Source organism: Nycticebus coucang, chromosome 6 (assembly GCF_027406575.1).
Source record: "Nycticebus coucang isolate mNycCou1 chromosome 6, mNycCou1.pri, whole genome shotgun sequence".
NCBI classification, from domain to species: Eukaryota; Metazoa; Chordata; class Mammalia; order Primates; family Lorisidae; genus Nycticebus; species Nycticebus coucang.
The window spans coordinates 50,797,855-50,820,172 of record NC_069785.1 but is presented as its reverse complement, the minus strand read 5'-3'; the positions used below and the strand labels follow the sequence as shown (position 1 = coordinate 50,820,172).

General features: G+C 36.5%; 1 protein-coding gene across 4 annotated transcripts in view; it reads left to right on the top strand.

Moving 5' to 3' along the window:
- SECISBP2L (SECIS binding protein 2 like) overlaps positions 1-19,175 on the top strand; it is a 55,682-nt gene extending 36,507 nt beyond the window's left edge. For all 4 annotated transcript variants that reach the window (XM_053594609.1, XM_053594611.1, XM_053594612.1 and 1 more), the window contains 7 exons: positions 245-414; positions 1,191-1,323; positions 3,855-4,017; positions 6,294-6,514; positions 8,300-8,454; positions 12,232-12,451; positions 14,895-19,175. In XM_053594609.1, the coding sequence (XP_053450584.1) occupies positions 245-414; positions 1,191-1,323; positions 3,855-4,017; positions 6,294-6,514; positions 8,300-8,454; positions 12,232-12,451; positions 14,895-15,577 (1,745 nt within the window). In that variant the 3' untranslated portion in view covers positions 15,578-19,175. The remainder of the gene's footprint in view (positions 1-244; positions 415-1,190; positions 1,324-3,854; positions 4,018-6,293; positions 6,515-8,299; positions 8,455-12,231; positions 12,452-14,894) is intronic.
- The last annotated feature ends 3,143 nt before the right edge of the window (positions 19,176-22,318 follow it).

Genomic DNA, 22,318 nt, shown 5'->3' with positions numbered 1-22,318 from the left:
AATGTTTTTGTTCCTACTTTGGAGCTCTAATTTGGTTAATTGCATTGGCTGAGTCTTCTTTTATGGGGCTAAAAGGCAGATGAAAGCTGTATGTGAGGGGCACTGTATAACCATGTACTGCTCCTACTATTACGTTGGCTTTTTTCATGGGGAGAGGATGTTTTTGTTTAGGTTTATCATTGGAAATTTTGAAATTATGTAGAATTGGCCATGATGGTTAAACTAATGTTCTTGTTTATTTTAGTGGTTACTGCAGCTTCTTTTCACGCTAAAGACTCTACTAACAGAAAACCTTTAACAAAAAGTCAGCCTTGTTTGACATCCTTTAATTCTATGGACATTACTTCCTCTAAAGCAAAAAAAGGAAAAGAAAAGGAAATTGCAAAGCTAAAACGACCCACAGCACTTAAAAAGGTAAACCAAAATTGGGGGATGTTTCTTTTACAGGATAGATAAGGGTTTAAATTTGTTTCGGAAAAGTAGTTGTGTTTTAGCCACATGCCTATGAAATATTCATAGGTACGCATCTTTATCATGACTAGTTAGTTGATTTGAAGTTCTGCATTATTGTCAGCATCATGCCTGCCTTTCTGTTTAGAAGAAGGCCTTGGAAAATGAATTCTTTCTATAAGGTTAAAAAAATACAGTTAATTAAGGTAGCTAAAGGTATTAGAAAAAAGAAAAAAAAAGTCAGTCATTTAATATCTAGAAACATTAGATCCTAGGATTTCAGTACTAATGTCAGCATTTGCTATGTTTAGGATAACTTTTTACCCCCATCTTTCTCTTTTATAAATTGGGGATAAGTTTTTTAACTCACTATTATTATTAGGAACATCAGAATGAGATAATATATGTCTAAAAAAATTGGAAACTATAAACTGCAAGACAAATGGAAGTATATGACCTGGTTTCATCTATTTTTTTGGAAACTCTTTGGTTTGTTACTAGGATTTAAGAATGAAGTAGATGTAGATGATAGTTATATAGTCTGTAATTTAATTGCCTTCCCTTTAATTTCAATATAGTATTTCCTTTAACTTATAGTGCCTAAAATTACTTTTAAAGTTTGGACAGTTAGCTCAACCCCTCCTGTTTGTGTTTTAAGTGATGAACTGTATACCTTGTTTATAATTATTCATTACATGGTTGAAGAGTGATCAGTAATTAAAAGCTGATATGACTTTTAGGTTATTTTGAAAGAAAGAGAGGAAAAGAAGGGGCGTTTATCTGTGGACCACAATCTTTTGGGATCTGAGGAACCAACAGAAATGCACTTAGATTTTATTGATGATTTGCCGCAGGAGATTGTTTCCCAAGAAGGTAAGGCAGTCCACTTTTCCTTTCTTCCATGCCGTGGTCTCCTTTCATGTAATGGGTTTAATTACGGGGTAAGCCATGACTAGTTATACTTCTAATTAGAGGGTGTATACCATAGTTTATGAGGTTGGACTGTTAAGTTTACCAGCTCAGCCTAGAGAAAGTTCTGTATACCTCATTGCTGAACATCACTAGAGTCACCAGATGGCCAAGTATTTCAAAGGTGACTAGTGACATTTGGCAGTGAGGTGTGTAGAATTTTTTCTAGGATGTATTCATGAACTTGATTGTCAGACTTCATATCATGCCAGCTCTGATGGCCGTTCCAGATAAAGAGTTCCAAATTAATTTGAAGTGTGGAGTAGGCAGTGGTTTCAGTGCATAGTTTCTGAAAGGGAGAACATCGAAAGTGACCTTAGTGATAATTCAGCTATGAGGTATGTAGCACTTTTTCTAGGATGAGTTTGGCAACTTAATTGTTTGATCTTTTATATAAATTTATTTTTGAGAGTAGATTCTTTTGAAGGTGCTTTGGTAGGGAGGTGGTTAAAGGGAGGAGACAGTTATTATATAGTAAGGTATATGATGTTTTTTAGGCTTAAATCCTGAATTTGTAGTAAGCCCTCAAAATTAAGATCTCACCAATACATGATATCTCTTCCAGAATTCTCAATAATTCTTTTCATTTCTTCTTCTTTTATATCCCAAATACTGTTGATTTATCTTTCTTAGTAGGGCTGTTTTTCATTAAGTCATTTTTACTGATTTTCTTTCTTGCTTTTGGGGAATTAATGTATATACCACAATGAATAGAGAAAAGCAGAGTCCAGTTGCTGAGTAAAATTTAATCCTGAACTACTAGTAAATAGCCAATACATAGAAGTCTAGTGGGTCACTCAGCAAAACTGTACGTTTCTTCTAATATTTATACTATAATAGAAGGAGGATTTTTCTCCTAGTACGTATTTCTCAACTTTTTGCAGTACATTCAAATCTGATTTACACAGAGATTAAACAGTGTTCCATTGTTAAGAATTGTTCAGCTAGGACATAATTGGTTAGGATTTCTCTCTTGATTTGATTCCGCTTGTATTTAGGCATGTCCATCCACCATTCATCCATTCAGCAAATGTTTATTGAACACCTACCATTTGCATTTTATTATATTTTATTATTATTTATTTATTTTTTTTTTTTTGAGGCAGATTTTCACCTTGCTACCCTCGGTAGAGTGCTGTGGCATCGTAGCTCACAGCAACCTCAGACTCTTGGGCTCAGGTGATTCTCTTGCTTCAACCTCCCAAGTAGCTGGAATTAAAGGCGCCTGCCACACACCTGATTAGTTTTAGAGACAAGGTCTTGCTCTGGCTCAGGCTGGTCTCAAACCTGTGAGTTCAGGCAGTCCACCTGCCTCAGCCTCCCATGTGCTAGGATTACAGGCATGAGTCACCACACCCACCTACCATTTGCATTTTAGTAACTACTGTGGGAGTGGGGAGGTGGGAGAACGTAATAAAGATATATAGTGGATAAGTCCTGCCGTCAAAGAGTTTATAATCTGGTAGGGAGAAGATATTTGGGGGGTAGATTTTAGACAGTTTAAAAAAAGAAAAGAAAATGATTTCTAAGAAATAGAAAAATAGAAAAGAAGGGGATGGGTAATTTGATTTAGAAAGAGGTGCAGATCTTTGTTCTTTCATTTAAATCTTATAGGAATACATGTTTTAGATAATTTGATAATTTGGCCTTCTCTCTTCTCTGTGGAAACATCTGGTCTGTGCTTGATTTTTAGGAGAATCTGTCAAATTATATACATAATTTGTATGTATATAACGTCCATGGTTGACCACCTCCCTACATTGACCACCTCCTTAAGTTGACCTAATTTGCATAAACTAAATGTATCAGTATAGTAGGCCTAGTTCCTTGTGCTGACCACCTCTGTATGTTGACTAGTTTGTTAACAGTCCTTTGGGTAGTCAACTTACAGGGTTCTACTGTATTTTTAAAGAGACAGGGTCTTGCTGTGTTGGCCTCAGACTCCTGGGCTTGGCCTCCTGAATAGCTGAAGTCACAGGTGCCTGCCACTGCACCCAGCTAAGAGTATATTTTAATAGATACTAGGAAGATTTCATTTTTGCAGCGTATGAAAATATTTATTTGTGATACGAAAAATACCCAATCTAGGCCATGCATAACGGCTCACGCCCATAACTAGCACTCTGGGAGGCCAAGGCAGGTGGATTGCTTGAGCTCACAAGTTTGAGACCAGCCTGAGCAAAAGCAAGACCCCGTCTCTACTAAAGATAGAAAAACTGAGGCAAGAGGATTGCTTGAGCCCAATAGTTAGAGGTTGCCTCTACCCAGGGCAACAGCTTAAGACTCGGTCTCAAAAAAAAAAACCAAATCTGTTAGCTTCTGGAGAATTTGGGAATGACCCAAAAAACAACTGCCATTCTTAATTGTGTTGTTCAATATAGAGTTTTTTAGCATTTGAAGTTTCTGAATTCTTTCCCTCATCCACATCTCCACAGATACTGGACTGAGCGTGCCCAGTGATACTTCTCTCTCTCCAGCAAGTCAGAACTCTCCTTACTGTATGACACCTGTATCACAAGGCTCTCCTGCTAGTTCTGGAATAGGCAGTCCCATGGCGTCTTCAACAATAACCAAAATTCACAGCAAAAGATTTAGAGAGTAAGTTTTATACTCATTGAGGTTGAATACTTTAAAGATGTTGATTGTAGTTCTGAATTTGGTATTGCCATTGTCACTCAGGGAATTGAGCAAACGGAACACCAAACATCTTTACGTGCATTCAGGTTTTATTTAACAGCTGGTTTTATGTAAAGCATTGCCTTATGCCAGCTGTCAATGTACATGTGAAAGTAATTTGACAGTGAATATATTCTCTTTATTTATATCAGATAGTGTTTCTATTTTAAAAATCTGGCCTCCTATATGAAATGTCTTACTGTGCGTTTTGCCCCTCCAAATGCCTTTTGCCTTTTTTTTTTATAATATTTGTCCTTCAAAAACATCACTCTAACCAATTAATAACAGGTTTCTATATACTATTACATGAAATGAACCTATTATTTAAAGTTCTTGGTTTTTAAGCAAATATTTGTGTATTTAGAGCTCTTTGTTTTTAAGCAAATATTTCTAAGTTTTAGAATTGAAATAATTATGGGATTTCAAAATATACTTGTAATACCTCATCTATGACTGACCTTATGCTGATAATTTTTTTTAAGCTGACAATTATTGCTGTGAAGAATTTTAAAATTTTAATATTTATGTAATGAATTAATTTTACCTTTAAAAATGACATGAAAGAATCCCAGGGTGCTAGTATAATCTGTGTGAGTTCAAACCACATTGGTTTGTTTTGTTCCTTTTCCTTATCATTGTTTCTGAGCAAATACTTCTTGCTTAGCTTTGAGAAGTTAATTAAGTGTCAAATAACAGATTAGGAATAAATGAAATGTTTGGGGAATAAAACATTACACATGTATGAAATAAATAGCTTGAAAGAAAAAAGGAGAAAGAATGATGAAAATTACATTTTTTGGATATTCTGTTCTTTGATTACATTCTTTAATTTTGTATACTTTAATTATGCTTTCTTCAATCTGTCCAGCCTATCTTCTCTTCTGAAGTAGTGTCTTTCTTGTAATTATTTAAGCATTTTCACATAAACACAAAAAAATTTTCCGAACAATTTTTCTTTGCGCTGTAGAAGGGAAGGAATAGACTTTTTTTCACCATATTGTCTAATTTAACAATATAAATTTACTTGCCTAATTATGCCTAGATTAGTAATTATGCCAATTTTCCTTGTTAAGTACCTCCTTAGAGTAGAGAGGAGGGATGAGAACTAGAAAAAGATGGAAAGCATATGCAAGAAGTATACTTGAATGACATCTGTATCCCAGAAACCATTATTCATACAAATAGTGGCCTCATGCTTATTTCCTTTCTGTTTTTTACATTACAGCTACACATAATACTATAGAGCAGCGGTTCTCAACCTGTGGGTCGGAACCCACAGGAACTATATTAAAGGGCCATGGGATTAGGAAGGTTGAGAACCACTGCTATAGAGAGACTTATTCAGTTGCATTGTCTCATATAAAGACATGTGACTTTCACCTCAAGACCTCTTTTTGGCTTCAGTATAATTTTGAGGCCATGGTACCTAACCCCTTATTTTTATGGTTGAGAAAGTCAATTCCCAGAGAAAGTCAATTACCTGAGTTCAAAGGATGGATTGTTGGTATTAGGACATTCAGTTAGAAATTATATTTCTTTTCCTACTAGAAGCATATTTGTTATTCATTAGAATGAAATAGCTTTATATTTCTTCACCGAAAATATTATACCTGTTTTTGTCTAACAGCAGGCTAACATTTGATATATTTACTTAGAATTTAACAATTAGGAGTTTATATAGTACTTCCCTGAGGTTAACATGTCCTTCACATAAAAGCCAGTGTGTTGAAATTCAGAAACAAAGACGTATTATCACTGTTGTGTTTTTCTAATTGAAGGATTTAAGAAGTTTTAAAGACTTGGCCTTTTCGGGTGGCACCTGTGGCTCAGTGGGTAGGGTGCTGGCCCCATATATCGAGGGTGGCAGGTTTGAACCTGGCTCTGGCCAAACTGCAACAACAAAAAGAATAGCCAGGCATTGTGGTGGGCGCCTGTAGACCCAGCTACTTGGGGGATTGAGGCAAGAGAATTGCCTAAGCCCAAGAGCTAGAGGTTGCTGTGAGCTATCTATGATGCCACAGCACTCTACCGAGGGCGACGAAGTGAGACTCTGTCTCTAAAAAAAAAAAAAAAACTTGCCTTTTCATGAGAACTTCTTACAGGATGTATTTTCTCTTAAAGATACTTTCTTAATGTAGTTTTATAACTCCAGGAAAATAAATTAGTATGGAGTTACCCATTTTTGGTTTCCTTTACAGGTATTGTAATCAGGTTCTTTGTAAAGAGATTGATGAATGTGTGACTCTTCTTCTCCAAGAGCTTGTCAGTTTCCAGGAACGCATCTACCAAAAGGATCCTGTAAGAGCAAAAGCAAGGAGACGGTTGGTTATGGGTCTAAGAGAGGTTACCAAACATATGAAATTAAACAAGATCAAATGTGTTATAATTTCTCCAAACTGTGAAAAAATCCAGTCAAAAGGTATGCACTTTTTGCTTTTGAAGTGTTTTGGTGTTTATTTGGCATATTTGTCGGATATACAGTGGATTTAAAGTGTAAGCCATATGTCTGTCTTAGCAGAGTTTAGGTATGAAACAAAATATTGGGCATGAGAAAAGAAAATGAAATCTTATACTACCTGAAATTAAGTAGGATAATAGAGATTGGGCTGTAAAGAAAATCTTATAGGGCAGCGCCTGTGGCTCAGTGAGTAGGGCACCAGCCCCATATACCAAGGGCAGAGGGTTCAAACCCGGCCCCAGCCAAACTGCAATGAAAAAATAGCCAGGCATTGTGGTGGGCGCCTGTGGTCCCAGCTGCTTAGAAGGCTGAGGCAAGAGAATCGCCTAGGCCCCGGAGTTGGATGTTGCTGTGAGCCGTGTGATGCCATGGCATTCTACCCAGGTGATAAAGTAAAACTCTGTCTCTAAAAGAAAAGAAAATCTTCATGTATGGACTCTTACTGAGGGATTTCAGTTGGGCTCACGAAAGTGTCCCCTATGTTGTGATCAGAGTGGGAACTAAAAAGAATATATTTCTTTACCTCTGCAAATCTATTTGGCTTTTATAATTTTTGTATTATTTTTCCTTGATATGTCTCTGTTCTTAAAAGAATTAGAAAAAAAAAAGAAAGGGTCCCACACCTGTTATAGTGGATTTGTTTCAGAAAGTTACATGTAGAAACTCTTGGGTAAGCTGGCATACAAGTTTTTTGAACCATGTCATGCACCCTCATTTGTCCTTTTTAATGGGCAACTTTAGGTTAATTGGAGTAGACAGATGCATCAAGTAGCTATAATAGACATATACAAAATAGAGAATACTGGTGAAACCAGCAACGTACAGTTGATCTCACTGCATCGTGACAAGTCACTACTTGAGCTGAAAGACTGAGAAAATGAGTTAGCCACTATTTTTTTGTGTGTGAGACAGTCTCATTGTGTCGCCCTCAGGAGAGTGCCGTGACATCACAGCTCACAGCAACCTCAAAGTCTTGGGCTTAAGTGATTCTCTTGCCTCAGCCTCCCAAGTAGCTGGGACTACAGGCGCCCGCCACAATGCCTGGCCTTCTTTTTTGTTGTTTGGCAGGCCCAGGCTGGGCTCGAACCTGCCAGCTCTGGTGTATGTGGCTTGCTCCCTAGCTGCTGAGATACAGGCGCTGAGCCCACTATTTTTTATTTTTTTGAGACTGAGTCTCACTATGTCACCTCAATAGAGTGCTATGGCTTCACAGCTCACAGCAACCTCAAACTCTTAGACTAAAGCCATTCTCTTGCCTCACCCTTCCAAGTAGCTGGGACTATAGGTGCCCACCGTAATGCCCAACTATTGTTTGTTGTTGTTGCATTTGTCATTGTTGATTTTAGCTGGCCCAGGCCGTGTTCGAACCTACCAGACTCAGTGTATGTGCCAGGTGCCCTACCCACTGAGCTATGGGCACTGACAGAGTTAGCCACTATTCACAATTTAATTTCTTTGTAATAAATATTTATTGAAATGAAATTTGATTCCTGCTATGCTAATCTCCATGGAGAAAAAACATTCTGGGTTTGAGGAAATTTGGAATTTAATTGGGGAGGAAAGAAAATACAAAAACCTACCTATATCCGTATATCCATATATAGTACAGATTCAAATAAGAAATATGTATAATAGCACAAGTACTATAAGCATTTATAAAATCCTTTGGTGTGATGTTTTATGCTTTAGTTGTTGGGTGCTGTATTAGCTCCTTTTTAAAATCTCTACATGTTTTGATTTTCTCAGGTGGCCTGGATGAGGCTCTCTATAATGTTATAGCCATGGCACGGGAACAAGAAATTCCTTTTGTGTTTGCACTTGGAAGAAAAGCTCTAGGACGCTGTGTGAACAAACTGGTTCCTGTTAGTGTAGTAGGGATCTTCAATTACTTTGGTGCTGAGGTAAGAATTTAGAAGACATACTCTGTCACTCCCCCACACATCCCCTAAATAGCACATTTTCTGTTGACACCTGACAGTGTTATGTTTTAAGCCTTTGAAGGAGTTGATGACTCTCGAAGAATAAGTGGAAAATCTTTTGAGTATTGAATTTCTTTTTTTTAGCCGTTAAAAAACATTTACGTGGGTTAATCCTACAGAATTTTGAAAGACTTTTAGTTCCTATTTTTGCCAGAGGTGGTATTTTTCTTCTGGGCTTAACTATGCAGGGCTTCATAATCTATTTTACTGCTACCCTGTTTCCCCGAAAATAAGACAGTGTCTTATTTTAAGGTGTGCTCCCAAAGATGCTCTACGTCTTATTTTCAGGGGACATCTTATCTTTCCGGTAAGTAGGTCTTATTTTCAGAGGATGTCTTGTTTTCGGGGAAACAGGATAGTTAAAGATACCTGGTATTATGCAAGGTGAAATAATTTCTTTAGTCTGTGATGGGTATATTTTGTGTGACAAGCAGTCAAGAGAGAAAAGAATCCTTTAATTGGAGGGGATTTTTCTTTAGAAAATAAAATTCCTAAACGAGTTGTCACAAGAATTCTGTGCCCCTGATACTTTCCTCTGTTTCTGGCAGCCTGCTAATAACAGAGCTTTGCCTATAGGGGCTTATAATATAAAGGTTATTAATTTAGAGTAATGCTCATCAACTTTGGTATTTTAGGACTTTTTAATGAAGTTATCTATCTATCCCTCTACTCTCCTATTAGTATATATTTAACTAATATCTGTGCTTCCACAATAGCTCATGGTATAGCGTAGCACATTGCCTTGCTGTACTTCATACGTATTTCTTTAGCTGTGAATTCTTTAGCAGCAGACCCCTTGTCTCTTGTATCCTTGGTATCTTTCACATTCCTTGAGAGTAAGTAGATGATAAATGTGCTTTTGTTTGTTTTTTGAGACAGGGTCTTACTCTTTGCCCAGGCTAGAGTGCAGCAGCATCAGTTAGCTCACTGAAACCTCAGACTCCTGGGCTCAAAGCAATCCTCCTGCCTCAGCCTCTCAAGCAATTGGGACTATAGAAATGTGCCACCACACCCATCTAGTTTTTCTGTTTTTTAATAGAGATGGGGTCTCACTATTGCCTATTGTTTTTTAATAGAGATGGGGTCTCAAACTCCTGACCTTAACTGAGCTTCCTGCCTCAGCCTGCCTAAGTACTAGGTTTACAGGTGTGAGCCACTGCACCTGGCCCATGATTTTGAGTGAATTGTGTGATAGATATATATCTACCTGCTATGTTAAACTATATGTGAGAATTTTGATGACAAATATTAGTGGAAAAGAAGGGTCATAAATAAAGACACCTAATAAAAATGGACTTTTTTGTTCGCTATTAATGGGATCAAAATTAGGAAAATGGACATGTTTGTTTATAACTGTATTGGCTTCTTCCTAAATTGTGTATGTTAGTTTATTAGTATGATTTTGTATTATAAAATGCTTGCCGGTTTTATTTGTACATTTTTTAAAACTTGCCCTCTATCCTTTCAGGTAGGTAAATTATTGTTTAAATCGAAATACACTCTTAAAAATTGTGGTAGTGTACTTTTTTTTTTGTTTTTGAGATAGAGTCTCACTATGTCACTCTTGGTAGAGTGCTATGGCATCACAGCTCACAGCAACCTCAAACTCCTGGGCTTAAGTGATTCTCTTGCCTCGGCCTCCCAAGTAGCTGGGACTATGGACATCTGCCACAATGCCTGGCTATTTTTGGTTATAGTTGTCGTTGTTTGGCAGCTGCAGGCTAGATTCGAACCCACCAGCTCCAGTGTACGTGGCTGGTGCCCTAGCTGCTGAGCTACAGGCACCGAGCCTACTTAAGTTATTTTTACCTACTGATAAATTAACCTTAAAATTAAGTTTCCTATTCTTATTCTCACATTCTAGGCTTTTACTCCCTGATTCTAGCTTCTCTTTTTAATTTCATCTTTCCTCCCTTATATTCTTTTATTCCTAAGAATTTCTGTCATATTTAGATTGCAAAACCAATGTTAAAACTTAAAACAATTTGGACTGCAGGTGGATAAAGGATGCTACTTACATTTTTTCTTCTTCAGATTAATTTTCAGAGAGATTTTATTTCAGAGGATTGTGGTATTTTTTGCTTTCATCTTAAGGTTTATACTTAAATGACAGTATCTTGGTAAGAAGAAAATATATTGTGCTGTATTTTCCTGCCATTGTCTGCAAACATTATTTTATGTATAAAGTTAAACAAATTCTTACAAATGCCCAGGTCATGTTTGCCAGTGGAAATTCTTTACTTGATGTTGTAGGTATGTTGCATTGTGATACTAAGTCAGGACAGAGTGGAATGTTGTTGAATGATGAAGAGGAGCCAAAAAAGTGTTGTTTTAAAGTCCTTCAGGAGTATTTCCACCTTTTCTTCCCCAAACTCTCTTTTGAAGTGCTCTAAACTTTTTCTTTGTTCTTCCTAAATAAAATCTCTTTGTTACCCTGAAAAAAAAAGTCCTTCCCATAGCTGTGGCAACTTAAATTTTCTTTGCACATTGTTAGATACCATGGTAATTGAAGTACAACTTTACTGCTGTGTGAATTTTGCCATTTTATTAAACAGAAATGTGCTCAGTGCACCCATTTCAACTGAAATTATTTCATTCATATTAATTTTTTGTTTCTGTGATGCAGGAACTTCTGGTTACTTAGCTCCACATTTTACTTCCAGGTTCTAGATTCAGTCTTGATAACTTGCCTTGGCCCAATATTCTTACTTCTTGTCTATCTTGTGTTATATTTCCATCATCTTCAAGCTATCTGCACCATCACTGTCTGCAAATTCGTCTAACAAGCGAACATTACAGGGAATTTTTAATTCCTTTGGAGGCTGTCATCTTCTACATCCCTGGACATCATTCTGTGTTGTTCCCTTATATTGTAAACTAAATAAGATCATTCACTGCTCCTCAAATAAGCCTTGTATTTTTGTATTTTTAATAGGGGTCCTCAAACTTTTAAACAGGGAGCCAGTTCACTGTCTATCAGACTGTTGGAGGGCTGGACTATAGTTAAAAAAAAAGAAACTATGAACAAATTCTTATGCACACTGCACATTTCTTATTTTGAAGTAAAAAAACAAAACAGGAACAAATACAATCACACCACCTCATGTGGCCCATGGACCGCAGTTTGAGGACCCCTGGTACCATCATTCATGGGTTTGCATGGTTAGCTAAGAATGTCCTGTCTTCATTGATCAAAACTGTAACTTTTTCAAGGTCTGTATCAGATGTCATCTTCTTTCATGAATTCCTCAGTGATGCCAAGCAGTTTAGTTTGATGTTTTATCTGTTATAAAAACTGTGTAACACTTTATACCTCTCAAGACATTTACGGTATTATGTATTATTGAATTATAGCTGTCTTCTTTCTTCTAGTCAAGTATAAGTAAGTTCCTTGAAAATAGTTTTTTACCCTCTGTAGTGCTAGACATTCTGCTAAAGGAGAGTGCATTTGTTGAATCGATAAACTTTGTAAGAACTTTTAATATATCACATTTAGTGGCTTGTGTTAGAATCCAGAAATTCCCCCAGACTTGTGAGAATTAAATAAACAATATATCTTTCTGTGGTCTGGATACAACTTGGATTTTGTCCTGATCAAAGTGTACTTGACCCTGAAGCAATCAGTAATGACATGTACTGCTAATAATAAAAATAAAAAGTATGACATAACTGAACTAATCAAAATCTCTTTCTCATTAGAGCCTGTTTAATAAGTTAGTAGAACTCACGGAGGAAGCCAGGAAAGCGTATAAAGATATGGTTGCTGCAATGGAACAGGAGCAGGCTGAGGAAGCTTTAAAGAATGTGAAAAAGGTACCGCATCACATGGGACATTCTCGGAATCCCTCTGCAGCAAGTGCCATTTCTTTCTGCAGTGTTATTTCTGAACCCATCTCTGAAGTGAATGAAAAGGAGTATGGTAAGTTGTTAAATACCATTTTAAGTGACTTAAACCATGAAATAATTTAAGTGATTAAAATTATTTTGTAAATGATTTTCCATTCTACCCTTTATTCTCGATTACTCAAACCCATTAAAAAGTAGGAGAATATTTAGGACTGAGACTTCTTGTGAGAACCTGGAATTTGATAATTTAATCAATTACCCGAAATCTTAAATTAAGTCTCAGGGGATTTAAAAAGCAAAACACACTACACTTGTACTACACTTGTGACTTATCATTAGGTAGATACTAGTATGTTTTATTCTAATACTTTCTGCTCAGCTATTAAAATTTTGTATTTACTAAGACCTGCATGATATTCAATCTAAGTTTGTAAAACCTACACATTTACTTTGAGTTAAATCTGATTGTAGTCAAAAAGAGATGCAGACTTAAAAACAGTATCTGTGTTTTAATGTTTAACATCATTTATTGCAGTTTTCATCTTAGTAGTTTCCTTGCCTTGTTTCTATAATACTTTGAACTTTTAAGTGCTCTTCTTTCTTAATCTAGTTTCTGATTTGTTTCCCCTATCTTTTTTTTCTTTCTTCTTGTTTTTTGTTATTGTTGTTTAAATAGCACAGTGGCCTCTTTTTATTTGGCCCTTGTTCTTTTCTCTTTTTAAGTCTGTCTGGGAGTTTGCCAGATAGCTTCTTGCCACCTAAAATTTAACATGTAAAAAACAATCCTTGCTTTTCTTCCCATACTCCCTTTCCTGGCCTTCCTGCCTGTGATTATAATTAAATGTTTAGAATGCTTTTGATAAAGTCCTAGACCAGAGGGAATTAAAAAGTTGTTGGCTTTTGGGAAATTGGTGGTTGTGGATAGGTGGTACTGGCTTAGAGGTAGACATGTTTCTTTTGCTGGAATGATCCTAGTTGGAAATAAAGAATGTCAAGAGAAAGAGCTAACTTTGTAAATGAGATCTATCCTGTCCGTATAGTGAGGTACTAGGTTTCAAAAGAAAACTAAGATAAATTCATAAATCTGTGGGTGTGGGCAAATGACAGAGCGACAGATAATCTTTATATGGGCACATATAAAAAAAAGTACAAGGTGTCCCAAAAGTTGCCATACATAGTGATTGGGAAATTGTGGGTTAAATATACCTTTATTTGCAAAATATTCATGACAAAATGTTACAAAATATTTACAAAATATTCTGTATGTGTTGGCTACCTCTTTGTAAAGTTTTGTCAAGGAGGTGGCCTGAGCTAAGTTAGTACTAACCAGATTTAGTAATTTTTTAGCTAGAGGTGATATGGTATAGTGCTGAGTTCAGTATAAGGGGGTATTGTAAGGGGAAAAGATTAAGGGTTACTACATGTATAAGGTTTCTTCTGCTTTGAGACCATACTAATTTAGAATGAGAACAGGAGATTTTTTTTTTCATGAGGTATAAAAGAGTAGAAAGGACTTGCTCCACCCAGAAATAACTGTTAAGAAAGAATTTTTTTCCCAAACCTCATGTCCTGACTTGAAGTGCCCCAAATATGGTCTGTATCAATATGTGACCCACAGGTTCTAATCAGGTTGAGTATGTCAATGTGAATAGATTTGCTACAGGTTGATAAGAATATTATACATGTACCTATAAAGTGCATATAGTAACTGTAATATAAATGAAATGTGATTTTTAATTTTTAAAAATGTAAAAACAGGGATAGAAGAACTTTACTGATTCTGTTTTTACTCTGAACCGATTTTCTATCATTAAAAATAATTTAGGTTATCGTCAGTGTATTATGTAATACGTTTTTTTGCCCTCCAAAATCACTTTGCAAGCCAAGCTATGTAAAACACATTTTCTCAAATGTTAGAAATGCATGGGTGGAAATACAACTATTACCCCTTGGATCATTCTGCTCTTTTACCATTAAGAGTATACTCTGCTTTCAGTAAATCTTTCTCCCTTGCCTAAAAATAAATAAAACAAACAGAAATACATGTCCCAATGCAAGTCAAAATATAACTCAGATAACTTGCTGTGAGTGAGTTACAAACCCATGAAATCAACTATTTTTGCTGGACGTCTTGGCTATGCCATTTGTGAGTTGTGGGTACTTGACCTCAAGATACTGCTAAGCCACAAAGTTAGACAGTTCATTGGTTTTTATGCATATACAAATTTTCTATATGAACATCATTGAGCTCCTGTTGGTATAGATCTTTCGCTTTCTGAAGCATTAATATACTTACTTTTGTCTCCTCGTTTCCTTATCTTGAATATACTTTTTTTGAGAATTGTTTTCCCTTTATAACCTTTAAACTAGTACAAAATAAAGTTTTAGTCTTTCTAATCAGTGACTGAGCCAATAAATTTCTGTATCTCGTTCTTCCATCTTATTTTTTTTGGCTTTTTAAGATTTTCTTGATTCCGAAACAGCATCTAGTTTTTTAAAAATCTGTTTATTTATAGAAACAAATTGGAGAAACATGGTGGAAACTTCAGATGGACTGGAAACGTCAGAAAATGAGAGAGAGGTTTCCTGTAAGCACAGCACTTCTGAAAAACCCAGTAAACTTTCTTTTGACATGACCCCTGTTTGTAAGCAGCTACCCTTAGTGGCTGCAGGCAATACTACCTCAGCTACAAATGCTGGGAAATCCACAGCAAGTGATAAAGAGGAAGTGAAGCCAGATGACTTGGAATGGGCCTCCCAGCAGAGTACAGAGACTGGCTCTTTGGATGGCAGTTGCCGAGATCTTTTGAATTCCTCCATCACCAGCACCACTAGCACTCTTGTCCCTGGCATGCTTGAAGAAGAGGATGATGAAGATGATGAGGAGGAGGAAGAGTATACTCATGAACCCATATCTGTGGAAGTGCAGCTCAATAGTAGAATTGAGTCTTGGGTCTCAGAGACCCAGAGAACTATGGAAACCCTTCAGCTTGGAAAAACCCTCAATGGTTCTGAGGAAGACAATGCAGAACAAAGTGGAGAAGAGGAAGCAGAGGCTCCTGAGGTGCTGGAGCCAGGGATGGACAGTGAGGCCTGGACTGCTGAGCAGCAAGCCAGCCCCGAGCAGCAGAAGCCCAGCAGCTATAGCTCAGTGAACAAGGAGCTCTCTGATTCTAATTATACACCCCAGAATATGTAACTCAGGAAATGTTCACTGTCTGTCTCCACCTGTGTAAGGGTTGCAGCCATTATTTTCATGCTTCATCTCAACACTTTGCACTGTCCAGTATTTAATATATGTATTTAATTCCTGACAAATATTTTTGTAGCTTTTACTTGTTTGTTATGATCGATAGCTTAGCTTTTATTTAGCTTTTAAGTGTCTTTCTAAGAACTATGTGGAACATGTAGATATGTTTCAACTTATTTTGTAATGGAAAATAATTATTAAAAAAGAAGACCAAGTTTTAAAAAGGAAATAAATTGTAGATGCCTATTTAAAGACATTTTGATAGCTAAAGATCAAGGTTTTAAGGATAGAAACAGTTACTAGCGTTTGCTTTAAATCTGCACCTCCTTCACTCTAATTTGTCTGACTAAAAAGTTGTTTGGTCTTTAAAAAAAGGACTGGGGATAAGAGTAACTAAGTCCACAAAGTGTTCTATGTTAAAAGATTGATATGACTTTTATTTGGTCAACAAACACTTTTCAGAAGTCACTGATCACTGTAATCAGTTATGTTGTGATGGGCAGAGCCTTCCAAACTTAGGCTAGCAGTGGAGCCACCGGGTGAGACTGGAGCTGGCCAGCCGCATTTGTGGAAGGCGATGAATGTTGTCTGTAATAGTGAACATTTTATCCATAATAGGACTGTCCAGGTTCTGTTATTTGCTTCTTACTTACCTCAGGAATGCTCTTGTACATAGACTTTATATAAGTTAGGCACATTTTGACAGGCGAATAACTGTAACCGATTGTATGACTGCTGCACTTACATGTGAACTGTCCACAACAGAGTCTTATGCTGGTGTGTTCTCTTGCATGCTTCTGGTTCAGGACCCTCTTGATTTGACATACGGATTTGATTGGCTTTCTAAACTTGTCCTGAGTGCAAAACCATTTCACTTTTTACAAATATATATATATTTTACTCCTAGCCTTGAGCACGTCATGTTCCATGTAGCAATGGCCATAATTACTGTCAGGAGGTCAGGGAAAGGAACTTCACACAATTTGTAATGTGTATCTTGAAAATCAAGGTTTAAAAAAGGAAGTTATAGAAGAAAAAAGAAAGTTATTCTAAATGTGCTGATACTATAAGGTGATTTAGAGTATACATATATATACAGGTATTAATTCTCTATTCACTATTATTTATCTTTGCTCTTCTCTAGGAATGTGTGTACCTGCTTGGGAGACATTAAACTTACTGAGCTAAATGTTTTATTTGCTAGTCACTGCCTGGACTTTAGTAGTCTCTACAAGTTTATATAATGGTAAGAGATTGACAAAGTATCTATTTTTCTGTCTTCTCTCCAATTCACGCCCACCCCCCACCCCCCATCTCCAGCTGGCCAACACATGAACAACACACGTGTGTGCCAGCTTTCCACTTAACAAAGCTCCCATAAGCAGGCACAAAATGAGAAGGGAAGGGTATTTTCCCTGCTGTGGTTATACACTTATGGGGCAGGAGAGAAGAATTGGGCAGATACTTTACTGAACTTGTTGGGACTACTGTGCTAGTTTTGATGTTTTATAATGCTAGCATTTAACTACTGCAAAGATTAGATTCTTGGTTGATGATTTTGTACTTGTGAATTGTGAAAGTTTAGGAGCATTGCTGTGTAGAAAAAATCTTGGTCACCTTTATTATTGTGCTAAAAAGGGACATTATTATACTGTCCTGTCCAACCTTTCAATATAGACTTCCTGGGCACTAGTTAATTATTCAGTAAAGGAACGCAGCATGTAAGGAAATGAAGCCTCTAAAATAGTAATCATGGAATTATATATGGCAGATCTTACTGTCTCTACACATTTGGAAGTGTTAGTTGGTTTAAAGAAATGATAGAGGTTTTGAACTACTGACAATCTTAAAGGTGAATTTAAAAAATTTTCATACTTTTTATGGTGTAAATTTCCTTTGCTTGATGTCAGTGATTCAGATAACTCTTGACCTTGAGGTAATGGCTTTATAAAGGTTTCTTATATTTTTTATCTCTCTGAACATGAATCATCATTTTAGATTTTTGACATTTGTATCAAAAGAGAAAAGAAGCTGAAGAATCTTCAAAACACCAATAACTTAATTTTGCTATAGATTTCAGAAGTGTCCGTTTGTATGTTCACTAAATGCTTTCACATGTGCAGTACCTTTTCTGCCAGCAAATCCAAGGGACCATAGCCTTTTTTATATGAGACAGGTCACTTCTAGAGGACAACCCAAGATTTATTAAAGGAAATGCTACTATGTTGAAAATATGCTTAAGTATTAATAATATCTTTATAATTTGTTTTCCTTTGAATAAATTTTAGAATTTGTATATGTTGAATTACAGGCTTTGGAAGAATTGTGAAAATTAGCAAAGTGGTGTGTTTTTTTTGTTTTGTTTTGTTTTGTTTTTCTGGAAATGGGTATGGTGTCTCTTTGGAGACCTAGAAAGAAATCTAATGGTAAGAGTAAGTGTTCATCATTACAAGAAATAAAAACATAGTGATTTTTTTTTTTTAGTGTGCGAGGTTGTTTTACTGGCAATAATAATAGATTTCTATTTCAGTATGTAAGTATACAAATTACAGTATGAATTACACTCCCAAAATTAGATTTCTGCTTCAGTAGGTTTGTTTGCTGTGAAGATTACTTCTCAAAAGACAAATGTTCATATTAGCTTAATTTTTGGTTTAAATATGTTTGTAAATGATGTAATATATTTCTTTTGACTAAACGTGGAAAAATAATGTGTGTTATACATTGAAAAGTTTTTACAGGCTTTGACTGGAGGTCGTTTTTGCAGAGATGGTATTTTATATGCTTCCAGTATTGGGAAAAGAATTAGTCAAAAGTAATTCACATAGTTTAAATACTGAGAAATGAATATCCAAATAATGTACTTGTTTGATTTCTTAATAAGCTGGGGGAGGGGTGGGTGGGTGGGAACTGAACTGTGCAAATGAGTAGTGAACGCTACATTCATTTTCAGCTCTTTAACCTAAAACTGTTAAAGCTTAACATATTGTTACTTTAATGTATTATAAAGAAGTACTATTATTTGTAAAGCTGCTGTTTGCTTAAAAATACCACCCTTGTCATTTAAGTACTTTCTGTACCTTGTGCCAACAGGTTAGAACATTAATCCATTTAAAAATTTATCTTCTTTTGATTTAAAAAAAAATTTCTGTGAAATAATTTATTTACACACATCTTATCTTCCTGCTCCTTTATCCCTTCCAGCCTTTACACATAGATTCACCTAAACTGTTCACCTTATTAGAAATCTGAATCCTAATTAATGATAGATTTAAACTGTTGGCACATCACAACTTAAAAGTATTTGTATTATTTTATAATTTTATTTCTAAATATACCACGTGGATTTATAATTTAATGTCTTAATTGTAATGCTCTAATAAAAAACTAGTAAAATTAGTATGAGTTATGAAGGGATTTTCATCTTGTCCTTTGCTGTATGAAGGATAATTGTTTTATCACATTTGGGGGGTAATAACAGCTTTTTTGCACTATGTAAATACTAATGGGGATTCTTCTGTACTAATAAAATGATTATTGAAATGAAGTCTGTCATTTCAGAATAGATAAAGAGTTCATAACTTGCCCAATATGTAGGATAGAGGAAAAAAGAAAAATCCAGCTCATAGTATTGCACAGTGCTTGCATAGGCTTACCAAAAATGTAAAATCTGCAGGCAGGAGTTATTAATAAAAATCTCCATCCGGGATGGTAGTGATCTGTGGTGTGGGCCTAGGGATCTAGCTAGAGACCAGCCATGTGTTAGGAGAAGGCTCCTATAGATTCTCTCCTGTTTATACTAGTTCTTCTGAGCCAGACACTGTTCTAAGCCTTTGCCTGATAGTAATTTAATCATCACAAGCCTTATGAGGTAGATTTTGTTACTGTATCTCACTTTACAGGTGATGAAACAGTCAGATGTCTTGCCCAAGATTCCACACCTGGGATTCGAACTCAGTGCCATTCCTAAGTCCATGCTCCAGATGACATTACTTTGTTCTCTTAGCAGAAAGCGCGCAAATGTACAAACCAGGCATGCTTTCTTTACCTTCAGGTGTCTTCTGGAATTGAACTGATGGTCTTAGGGACAATTTATTGGTCCCTGCCTTATTTAAAGAACAAGAGTTTTTGGTTATCACACAGAGAAAGGAAGGATACCTCATCAGTATTATCAGATGTTTCCTTTAAAACCAGTGCCCTGTAGTTCTTTTCCTGGTATTGATCAGTTTTTCTCATAACTGACCGGAAGAGGGTGTGCATGGCACCTGAAAAACAGAAGTACCATGTAATATTGATAAATTTTTAAAGTGGGGAGAAGAGGAAAGGAAGTATCCTGAACTATGGGCCTTGACATGAAAGTGCTCTATTCTGAATTTAAGCCCAGAACTTGAGAACCTTGCCCATGGGTATCATTTTATTGTAGAAAAAAAAGCACCATCAAAAGATCAGACCACATGTTGGCTAGTTGAGTCATCTGAAATTTCTCAATTAGCAATTCAGTCAATACTTTTGGCATGACTTGGGTCCTTCTGGTGTAACTGACATGTGAAATATGACTCCTGGCTAAATATTAGGCACTAGTGGCAGCCTTGTAGATCGCAGGGCCAAGCATGCTCCATTGGAACTCCCATGGTTCAGGGTTTGGAGAAATGGGAGATGTTTCAGTTTTGTACCCAGTCTCAAAGACTATTCCTCCCCATCCCACTCCTCCCATCTTGACACAGTAATTATTTGGCAATCTTCTAGCCAGCAAAATGATGTTCCTCTTAGAGAAATGCCTTAGGTAATTGTGTGGCTGTAACCTAGCTGTGCCTGTATCTGAGGTTGCAGTCTGGAAGCAAAGGGTTGGAGCAAGCAAGATTACAAGCTGCATGAAATTTGGAGCTCCTAGCTAAGCATGTGTTCTTTACCCAATTGCTGAGGAACCAAATAGAATGAAATTGTGCCTTGGGGAGCTATGTGTTTACAGTATAGGCTTCTGTGGAAGGAATGAGTGCTTCATCTGGCCATGGCCTTAATAACACAGAGGGAACAGGTGACAACTACAGCCTTCCCATGGTGGAACTATATTTGAAGCAGTGTCAGTTGCATCGTTATCTCAGGATGAGTGATAGGAGTAAAAGCAGTACCTTTATAAACATGGAGATTCCCCAGGTTATGTCTTCACCCTTTGCTTCTCAGTCTTCTCAACCTGAGTTGGAGAATTTCATTGCTTTGTAAACTCTCGGCTCGAGAATGGAGTAATGAACTGAACTTTAAGCAACTGCTTTTGTGTTAGCTCTAGTTAAAAAAAAATGAGAGAAAAAAGTGAAAATACTGGCTTCTTGAACTTAGGAGAAATATCATCATCCCTGTCACTTTTCCCTCTTATTTCCCCCTTCGTAAAGCCAACGTTATAAGGAAAATGATGAGTTTCTAACAAATGCTGTCAAATTTATAATTAGGAGTGTAAGAAAGAAGGCACAGTGTTCCTATTTTATAAATATTCAATGATGACCAAGGAGGACTCAACTATTTGATTTTTACTCTTCTCCTGACCCTTAAAATGCAGCATTTAAATGAATTAATCTTTTTAGGTAAGGTGCTCAGCAAACTATTGCCTGTGGGCCAAATCTGCCCAGTAACTACACATCTTTTTTTATAAAAGTTTTGTTGAAACACAGCTAGGACTATTCATCCACATATCATCTATGGCTGCTTCAGCGTCCAGTGGAGAGTTGAGTAGTTGTAACATAAACTAAATGACTTGGGTGTTGGGGTGGGTTTTGTTTTTCCATTTTCTTAACACTGAACAAATCTCTTGAATCTCTGGTTCTTGGTTTCCTCCTCTATCAATGAGGGATGTATTGGGTGAATCAGAACTTGGCTGCCAAGAGCAGTGTTTTTCAACCTTTTTTATCTCATGGCACACTTGAATCCAACTTACGCAGCACATGTAAATAATGTTGATTTAAAAAAGTAAAAAACAGAAGTACTTACTGTGCTTTAAACTTCTTTTGAAAATAATTTAATGGGTCTTTAAAAATTTTCATGGCACACTTAAGATTCTCTCACAGCACACCAGTTGAAAATCACTGCCTTATAGAAATAGGTCATTCTTTGATCAAGAGTGGTCATAAGTTTGGCCAGGGCTGGGCACTTTATGAAAGATACCATAGCAAAAGGCTGCCAGAACCCTCAGGTGGTCTGATACCCAGAATGGGTCATGATAATTAAGCTGATCACCCCAATTCCCCCAAAATTTGAACTAGAGACCACAGAAATCAGAGGCTATGAAAGTATCAGAGCAAGGAGCTTCCTTCTAACCTAGTAGCTTTGCATTTTTTAGCCCATGCCCATTGTTTGATCAACCCTACTTTTTCTGCTTTTTCTTAATTGTGTAGAGCTGCTGCTTTTTTCTTTTGTTTTTTTTTTTTTTTTTTTTTGAGACAGAGTCTCATTATGTCACCCTCAGTTGAGTACTGTGGGGTCACAGCTCACAGCAACCTCAAACTCTTGGGCTTAACCGATTCTCTTGCCTCAGCCTCCCAATGTGTAGAGCTTCTTATGTGCTCAAACTGTTCAATAAGAATTACCAAGAGGAATGGGCCAACTAAAATGCAACCATTTTCTAGTCCATAACTGACTTCCTGAATTTTGCACTAAGTCTGACAAAGAAAATTAGTGGTAGGCAGAGCTGCCCCAGCTGCC